We start from the raw sequence: 9,885 nt of genomic DNA, 5'->3' as shown, positions 1-9,885 counted from the left end.
GTGAGACTTTGAGCACATCTGCCTTCACAAATCTCATTTCAGACATCTGGATACACCTACCTTTCATGAGAATCAAGTGAAATAATGTATAAGAAATCACTTTTACAACCATATTGTGTAAACTGTTCGGTAAACACATTGAAATGATTTGGGATCGATACCCACTAAATTGCTGATAGCGATTCCCTCCGAAGAAGTGAGCAACACAGAAGTTAGGTGAAGGGGATCAGAGCTTGTTACTTTCTTCTGTAGTGTTTGAGGTTTGAGGTTGAGGAGAAGAGGTCATTTATCACAGATGTCTCTTTTAATGATAGTCCTCTTCACGTGTAACTGTTATTAGAACTATACAAGCCTCTAAAAAACCTTGACATCTAGGGATTACAGGCTTATTTGCAAGCCCCTGTGTGATTATTGCTACAGCACGTTTAACACCTCAAAACCCTCAACTTGCTTGGGGCGCCTGAGTGGCTCAGTGGGTTGAAGTCTCTGCCTTCAGCTCAGGTCATGATTCCAGGTTTCTGGGATTGAGCCCCACATTGGCTCTCTGCTCAGCAGGGAGCCGGCTTCTCTTCCTCTCTCTCTGCCTGCCTCTCTGCCTCTCTCTCTCTGTGATCTCTGTCAAATAAATAAATAAAATTTTAAAACCCTTAACTTGCTCTATCTGCAGATATAGAGAGAAAGCCTTAAAGTTCCCTGTCTCTTTGCTTCTTGGAGGAGGCTCACATTGAGCCAAACTTTAAAGTCTAGAAGAAGGCAGTTATATAAATTTAGGTGTTGGGAAAGGGGGTGGAGTATGCTAGGGCCAAGAGTAGTTCTTTTCCAGAACAGAATGTGCAAAGCTGGCTTAGAGCTAGAAATGAAAGTAAGAAGCTCGGATATATGGGTTAAGGACCTTAAGTTCTATGGTACAAAGATCCCTTTATGTCAAGGGACTGACAACAGAAATAAAACACCTGACAACATTACATAGAAAGGGACTGAACTAACAGAAAACTGAAGGAGATGACAGATGTCAGTCCATGGGACTTAAATGTGGAGACCAAGAGGCATGGAAATAAAATGTTGCCTAGAAGAAACAAATGTAGTTGTCAATTCTTTAAATACAGATTGGAGATTTCCTCCTCTGAAATTTGTTGCATCTTATTGTATAATTCAAAAAGAATCTTGTAATTTGGCAATTATACAGTATAGTTGAAAATAATTTGTAATTTGAAATCAGAAGATACAGGTTCAAGTCTTGGCTGTAGCGGTCATTAGCTATACAATCATGAATGAGTCTCAACATCTCTGTACTCCAGGTTACTTATCTTCAGCATGGAATTGATGATAATTTCTACTTCACAGAGTTGTTGAGTGGAAAAAATAAGAATGTATGTAAAATGTAATGAAAAAAATTGTGATATTAATAATGAAAAAATGATCTCTTACATTAGTTGAGCATGTAGTAAGGGCCTTCACACTCTTGATATATCTCATGAAGCTGTTTGGTTAAAGGTAATATTCAGGCATTCATTCATTTATTCATTTATTCGCTTGACCTACATCCATTGAACATCCTTCTGTCCTGTCTCATGAATCCTACATTATCACACATCCTACCTTGAGTTTATTACACTTACCATGGTGAACATTTTGTAATCAAAATGATAGGCGGAGAGCAGTATTTTGTTTTAAATTATCACTGATGCTACTTCTTTGTGTCAGAAGACTCTAGAACCCAGATATGTTGCCTGGGTGGCAGTGAGATCCAAACAACTCTCAGCATGTTTGGCATCCTGACATGGCAAAGAAATTAGAGTCTGCTTACATGACCCTGAGGAGACCCCTGGGAGAACTCCTTTTTGTTGAAGAAGCCAGGCTAGAGGGACTTGACACAGTGACAGTGAATTCAGGATGGCAGTTGCCACTTGAGTCCATCTGGCCCTGCCCTGGGTCTATGCTTGGGTCCTAGGGAGCGAGAGGCTCAGCTGAAAATAAAAACTAAAAGAACTAGTTCATTAAGCTCTGAGGTATGTTGTGACATAAGCAGTCCTGCTGCAGAACTCCACAAACAGCAACCTGCCCACAGAGCAGCATATACAGGTCCTGTGAGGGCTGCTGTGGTAGAGATGGGGGAAATGGGAAACCCGCAGCGCCTGTAAGAAACTGCTGGGTCCCGCAGAGGAGAAGTGCTGACTAAAGCAGCAGACGTATGTATATGCCCATCCAGCTTCCTCACCGGGAGGGTGCGAGAGCCAAAGTTGGAATTACTGCTGGTAGGGTGATCTCATTACTCCACACAGGTTACTGAGACCAGAAAGAAGTGCTGATTCTATACGGCAGGGGAATTGGAAGAGATGGAGAGAGAATATTAAATAAAAAACTAAGAGCAGAAAGCAAAGGGAAAAACAAATTTTGGATGAATCTGGCCAGATGCTTGCGGAGGTGATCATACTCTGACTCCAAAGCAATCTCTCCATCGATTGCCAACAGGCTCCAAAGCAAGTTTCTAGCTTTAGCGAGATAGGTAAAAACTATCCCCAATGTCTATAACATCCTGAGGAGATCGCCAGATGTATTAGTTGGAAGGATTGCATTTTCTAAATCCTAACACACCCTGTCCCAAGTAGACCTTCACATGGAAGAGATGGGAGAAAATAAATAAGGTGCCAGTTGAGAGGCCTCAAACTCATCAATATGCAAACCACTTAAAAGCCTGTTTCCATTTACTCTCTACTTTTGGACCAATTTTACAGAGCAGGTAACCTATAACTCAAAACAATTTCTCCATGACCCTGTTTCATTCAGCATCACGATTCTAATCAATATCCTATTTCCTTTAACATTCACAGGCATAAGCTCTAAAAATAACTCCATCAGATATATATTTGTGTCATTTGGAATTTTGAATTTATAAGGACGTATATGCACAGCCCAAGGAAATTACTGAAAATGGCCTTAAATCTTAGATAATGGCCAGACTCTAAAGCCCTGGAATATTTCTGTCCTTCCCCAAAAAACCATCACTCTGTATCCACTCATGATTCGTTCAGATAATTTCTAAGAAATTGCATACCCATCTCACTCTGCAAAACAAGAAATCACTTTCAAAGAAGAATGGAATCAAAGTAAAACATTCATCCATCTCATTCTCTGGGAAATTACCAACTCAAAATATCATTCTTCTGCTTTTGTTATTATTTTCTTTCCTCTAAAGGAATTGTCGGCTAATGTGTATTTATGTTTCAAGTGCACCTACTCTGCTTGTCCAAAAAAGAAGAGAAAAGGAAGAAAAAGGCAAAGGGGATGTCTGACAAACTGCAATTGGCAAAAATGAAGGAGAGTGAATAAAACAAATAAGAAATAAATATAATAAATGATAATAAATAAGAAGAAATAAATATAATATATAATAAATAAATATAATAAATAATAAACTAGGAAATAATTTTCTCAGAAAAAAGTTTTTTTGTTTTTGTTTTTGTTTTTTTTATTTATTTGACAGACAGAGATCACAAGTAGGCAGAGAGGCAGGCAGAGAGAGAGGGGGAAGCAGGATCCCAGATGAGTAGAGAGCCCGATGTGGGGCTCGATCCCAGGACCCTGAGATCATGACCTGAGCCAAAGGCAGAGGCTTAACCCACTGAGCCACCCAGGTGCCCCAGATTAAGCTTTACTTAATTACAAGATCGATAGGTGGCTATTATTTGAAAATGTATCTGTGCACAGGGATCTCTCCTCTAGGATCTATCCTTGGAACATCCTCAGCTCTACCAGGCTTGGTAAGTCATAAGGAGTTTTCTTAGACATTTTAAAACTCCATGGAATTTATCACTTTTCCCAGACACAGGGGGTAATAAACAGCTTTCTTTAAAGGTTTTTATTAAATTTCACATCCTCAGAGGTATAAGGAAAGCAGTATTTCTCAGCTTTGACATCAGGGTAGGTCTCGGGGTGGGGAAAGGCATTGAGTGTGGGTGGGGTAAAGATGTAAGGCTGAGCAGTCATGCCATCAATGGTGTTAAGGAACAGTTAACTCATTAGGCTCTTCTTCTCAAATAATTATATCTGTACTTTGATAGATGGTAAACTGAAGACTGCAGAAACTTAAAAGCATGTAAGATTCTATGCCTTGTAAAATTTATATGTAGTCACCTATTCGGACCTATTATAGATCACCAGTCCCTTCTTTGAGAATTCCAATCCAGCTTCAATTGCTTCAACAACATCTTTCAAGTTCAAACGTAGAACACCAACATTGTGTATTTGTGAATATTGTAGGGAGAAATAATTACCCACTTGATGCATATTTATTAGTTGCCTATGTTGAACTATAGTCTATAAGTCAGAAAGATAAGAAATGGATTTACCCATAAAGGGCTTAAATTTAATACAGAAAATAAAATTCACATATATGAAAAATTAGTGGACAGATACTATGATGTATTGTGACATTAATTCATGTAATTAAAAAATACAGCGTAATATTACATAATAAAGTGCTGAATTTTTGCTGCAGCAATAAACAGAAAACTTACCAGTATAAACTATGGTGAACCAGTGTCTGTAGGTTTTCAGGGAGTAATGCCCACATACACACATATGTTATAAGAGTGTTTTCCAAACTTCTATGATAATAAAAATCGCGTGGAGAATTAATTGATTTTTTTAAATAGACTTTCTCCAGACCTACCAAAATGAGCTCTTAGGGAAGGAGCTTAAGGAATCAGTATTTTTAACAATGACTCCATCCATTCAGATCAAGCAGCTTTAGAAAACACTGCCGTCCTCACAACAAACCCCTGAGAATATTTTTATCCCTTTTTTATAGTTGCGAAAACTAAGGTTAGAGAGATTAATTAGCTATTCAAAGGACTCCCGAGTTAGGATAAAACAATCTGACTTCCAAAACTTTTGTTCTCTTTACTGCACTAAGCGTTCTTTGTTCTCTGAGAAAATGATCAGGGTGGATGTGGAAACGTGGAAATAAAATACTTATTATAGAAAAATTCATTTGTATGGGTGCTTAAAAACATTACCTTCTGTGTTCAAGTGCCGGAGAAAAGAATATGGAGCCCTGGAAATCAGAAAGTGCGTATTGATCTCGCCCTCCATTCTACACAAAGGCAGCATGTACCTGGCTTTTTTCATGCAACACTCTGACCTGGAGATGACATCACATCAATATACAGAGAACCCCTTCATTCCTTTTCACAGCGGCCCCAGTAGCACATTATGTGGGGAGAACCCAGTTTAGTCCCTCAGTCTCCTGTGAATGGGCACTTGGCTTGTTTCCAGGCTTTTGCTGTGATACATTATGCCTTAATGAATAGGCTTCAGTATATGCCATTTTGCATTTTTACCAGTGTCTATCTGTGGGAATGACAATAGTCTGAGAAGAGGGATAGCTGGGTCAGAAGTTAAATGCATATTTAATTTGGATAGATACTGACTGTCAAACACCCCTAAAAATGCTGCACCATTTTAATTTCTAAAGACTGTACATGAGCATGCTTTAGTCCCCACAACCTTACCAACATATATATTATTAAACATCTTTCTTTTTCCCAGCTGAGAGGTGAGCCATGGTTCTCCAGTGCAGGTTCAATGACAGTTCTTTTATTATGAGCAAGAGGTAAAGAGCAGGGGTGCCTGGGTGGCTCAGAGGGTTAAAGCCTCTGTCTTCAGCTCAGGTCATGATCCCAGGGTCCTGGAATTGAGCCTCACATCGGGCTCTCTCCTAGGCAGGGAGCCTGCTTCCTCGTCTCTCTCCGCCTACCTCTCTGCCTACTTGTGATCTCTGCCTGTCAAATAAATAAAATATTAAAAAAAAAAAAAGAGGTAAAGGGCAAGTTTATATTTACATCTTGTTTTCTGTGAACTAGCGTTTCTTATCTCTAGTTCATTTTTTTTAATAGTTTTTTTGGGGGGAGAAGAAGGAATAACCTAAAAAAATTTTAATATAATTTAATTTACCAAACTTCTCCCTATTGGTTAAGCCCTTTTAGTCACAGTTTGGAACTTTTTCCAACCCCCAGGTTTCTTATCGTTTTTATTCGTAGATGGAATATTTTAAAAGCTCTGGAAGAGATTCTTATGCACACCAAAATACCAGTTTACAAATCCAAGTTTATGAAGTGATGTGAAACACTGCAGGTATTTGCATGAGAAACGTTTAATCATCTGTCATGTTTGTGCTTTTCTTAATTCTTCTAAATGATGTCCCTCTGAAGTCTTCTTGCCTGCATGATAAAATGTCCCATTAGTGAAACAGAAAAGATTTATTTCTGGAGTAAGGTAGGGTCTTTCTGAACAAACATATTCAATTACTGAAAACTTTACCTTTCTAAGAAAAGACAACATAAACCATTATGATACAGCCCACAATCCAGCCGATCAAGAGAAGAATAGGGACCAGAAGGCGGGATGATGGAGACTCTGCTTTAAAAAAAAAAAAGAAAGAAAGAAAGAACAGACTAAGTAGGCCATTTTGGTATTGTATCTTCTGAATTAAGAGAATAAAAGGAATCTGAAAATATCAAGAGAAAAACATACACACTCGAGTCATTCCCAGACAGGATTATTATCTCCTGTTCTACAAAGGGTCCATGGGAGTCAGCTGGCTATTTGAAACAGAAGACCTGTGGTGTTCAAACCGTAGGTCTTCCTTTTACAGTTATGTGACCTTGGGCCATTCTGAATTTGGACTTCCCTGTTTGTAGAGATAATGAAACTTGTAATATCTACCTCCCTGAGTTGTTGTGAGGATCAAATATCATTATGTGTGTGTTTAATGTATACAAAACGCATTCCTACATTTGTCCAACAACACAGAGAGCAGCTGTTTACATAGAAACAATGGAAAACTACTCTTGAGGCAATTCCTCTAAACTAAATAATCATAACACAGGGAAAGGTGTCAAAAATTCTTCTTCGTCTTCATAATCTAATACGTCTTGATACTGACTTTAATCGTCAGTATCATAGGAAAAGAAAAGCATTATACCATATATGATCATTCTCAACTAGAGAAAGAGATTCTATTTTGTTACTATGTTCAATAGAGCAACCAACTCTGATCCAACCCACAGAGAAGACATTAAAACAATCTTTGCTCCTGTGCTTTCTATCTGTACCCTTATCTGAAGAAAGCAATTTTTTAAATTACCATTTTTTAAATATTCATTGCACACACACACACACATCACACACAAAAAAATAAAGATGAGCACAGAAAGACATCATATAGAATTAATGTCTCCATGTTAAGGACTCAGATATTCTTAACTGAAAAGCACAATTAGGTTGTACGCCATCAGCTAACAAAGAGAACACATATTCTTAGCAATTGCGTGCCTATTACAATTTCCATCACTTTAAAATGTGAAGTTTTTTTTAAGTGCTATTAAAACAAAATCATCAGGAAAAGAGACACTTCTAAAATTAGGAGGCACTCTTATAAAAGCAAACTTTGTGCAGTTAAGAGAATTTTAATAGTTTAAATCTGTGTTTCCAAAAATGGTGGAATATCCCCTAACTCTTGCAAACTCAACAAGTTTTCCATGTTTCTCCATCTTGCTGTGACCTTGAACAAAGCATTAACCACTAAATGGAAAAATCTTTCTCTTCACCTGCCATGTGGTATTTCTTTAAGGATAAAACGAACATTATGATATGCCCTTTACTCTCATTTGGATGAAAGACTTTTTATGAGTTAAGGTGCCATTATAGCAGAAGTACATAGCAGTGCTTTTTTTTGAACTGTTCATATATATGACTTAGTATTTTTCCCAATTTCAGAGAACTTAAAAATTAATGCCCATATTATAATGGACCATTTATAAATATCTTATACAAGAATATTTTAATATAATTCTAAAATTCACATAAAATAAAGACTTAAAAGTACATAAGTCTATGTCTCATTATTTATTACTCTTTGTAAAACAATAGAATTGACTGTGGGTTTTCTTTTTTTTCTTTTTTTGAGAGAGAGAGAGAGACGAGAGGGGAGCAGAGGAAGAGGGAGAGAAATAATCCCTAGCAGGGTCCAAACCCAGTGCAGAGCCAGACTCGGGGCTTCACATGGACTTCCACCTGGCGCTCAGTCTCACGACCCCGAGATCATGAGCCTGAGATCATGACCTGAGCTGAAATCAAGAATCTGATGCTTAACCGACTAAGTCACCCAGACACCCCAATTGACTGTGCATTTTCACACTCAAATTATACCTGCATTTGTGTTATTTTAACACAACTATTTTAAGTTTTGTCATAATCTGTAGCATCATTTTGAAATTGGAATATATGGGGTCTTGAGTGACTCAAGTTGGTTAAGTGTTGGACTCGTGGTGTCCGCTCAGGTTATGGTCTCAGGGTCGTGAGATTGAGCCCCCCTTCGGACTCCACGCCCAATGTGGAGTCTGCTTGAGAGTCTTTCCCCTCCCTCTCCTGCCCACTCTGTTCCCCCCCTTGCTTTCTCTCCCTCACTCTCAATCTCTCTCAAATAAATAAAATCTTAAAAAAAAAAAAAACAGGAATATATAAGAACACAACATATTTCACATAGGTCACTTACATTATAGTGCAAATAAGCACAAAACCTCTTTTTAAATATGAAGAGTGATTTCAAAATGCTCCTCTCTGTCCAATCCTGAGCCTGCCCAAAGGGTTGTATCGAAGTATCCTTAAGGGCACTGTGCTCCGAAACAAGACTGTCTGGTTCAGAACCTGGCACCACCACTTTCTAGTATGTGATCACAGAGAAGTGACTATACTTGGCTATGCCTCAGTTTCCTTATCTGTAAAGCGGAAATGATGATAATACTCTATATCTCCTGAGATTATTGTCTGAATTAAAAGCAACAATTCCTGGAGGTATTTAAAAAGGTGGGGTTTTTTTTGGATACCATATATATTCAGTCCCTTTTGTCATATTAGACTCAATCACTTTTCTTAAATTAAATACATATTTTAAAAGCAGAAAAAAAAGAAATTCAGATATGAAGCATATTGGAGATGACAAAGCCCATTTTATTTACTTCATTTCAGGTGCAGGAAACAGGTCCAGAGAGGTGGACAGACTTCTCCAAGCTCGCACAGCTGTTTAGTAGCAGATCTGACAAAGAAGTCAGATGTCCTTAATTCTGGTCCCACAGAACCACAATACCTCCAATCTAGCACAACCCCGGAGAATATCTGGCTTCTAATTCATCTTTTGAAGAAAAGGCATGAACAAATTAAGCTCTTCTGTATGATCCTTTTAAAAGCACACATAAGATATAGACATAGTCTATAAATTGTACATCCAATGCATTTTTTGTAGCCATGCTAATGTAGGTGGTTAGTGCCCCTTTCGTAGTGATACCACATTCTTCAGAATAACTGAGAAATACTAAACACTGGGGAATGTAATCTAAACCAGAGAGCTGGGAACTTTTCTTGCCAGGAGGGTCTGATGCCTTAGATCTTACCTTTTTCAGCCATTCTTCCTGTTGCTGGGTGGGTTGGTCAGGGCCACACTCACCTCCTCGTCGTTGTCATCCAGCGTCTCTTTGAACTTTAAATAGAGAGATATCTGAAGAGTGTGGCAGCTGCCGCTCTCCTGACTGCCAATTGTCTGCGGAGTGATGTCAGGTGTTGGAGAACAGAGCTCTTCTGGCTCTTTATCCTGTTATTGTGGAAGAATCTAGTGGCTACATAAGCTAAAGTCAAAAAGCTGAGCTATCCTAGACCAGAGATGGACAGATGTGTAATTCACTCAATGACTTCAGACGACATGGAGGAAATGTTTGAGGAAAGGTGTACACATTGCAATTAGACAAGTTCTATCAAAGAGGGAGGGTGATCTACTGGGGGAAAAAACACTTTGGAGTTGGAGAGACCTGGCTTCAAATTCCAACTCTA

The 9,885-nt window shown here is 38.4% G+C and overlaps 1 protein-coding gene across 2 annotated transcripts; it reads right to left on the bottom strand.

The window, feature by feature from the left end:
• Positions 1–6,026: 6,026 nt before the first annotated feature.
• Positions 6,027–9,589, bottom strand: STRIT1 (small transmembrane regulator of ion transport 1). 2 transcript variants are annotated; one of them, XM_059165236.1, is made up of 3 exons: positions 9,453–9,589; positions 6,322–6,420; positions 6,027–6,221 (listed from the first exon to the last, which is right to left on the bottom strand). In XM_059165236.1, the coding sequence occupies exons 1-2, from the start codon at positions 9,463–9,465 to the stop codon at positions 6,326–6,328; spliced, it is 108 nt and encodes a 35-aa protein (XP_059021219.1). In that variant the 5' UTR covers positions 9,466–9,589; the 3' UTR covers positions 6,027–6,221; positions 6,322–6,325. The 2 variants fall into 2 exon arrangements, with proteins under 2 accessions (XP_059021219.1, XP_059021220.1); XM_059165237.1 differs by having other exon boundaries at positions 6,028–6,221; positions 6,322–6,417; positions 9,453–9,588.
• Between the last annotated feature and the right edge of the window lie 296 nt (positions 9,590–9,885).

The sequence above is a fragment of the Mustela lutreola genome, chromosome 2 (assembly GCF_030435805.1).
Source record: "Mustela lutreola isolate mMusLut2 chromosome 2, mMusLut2.pri, whole genome shotgun sequence".
NCBI classification, from domain to species: Eukaryota; Metazoa; Chordata; class Mammalia; order Carnivora; family Mustelidae; genus Mustela; species Mustela lutreola.
This window is presented reverse-complemented; position numbering and strand designations above follow the sequence as displayed.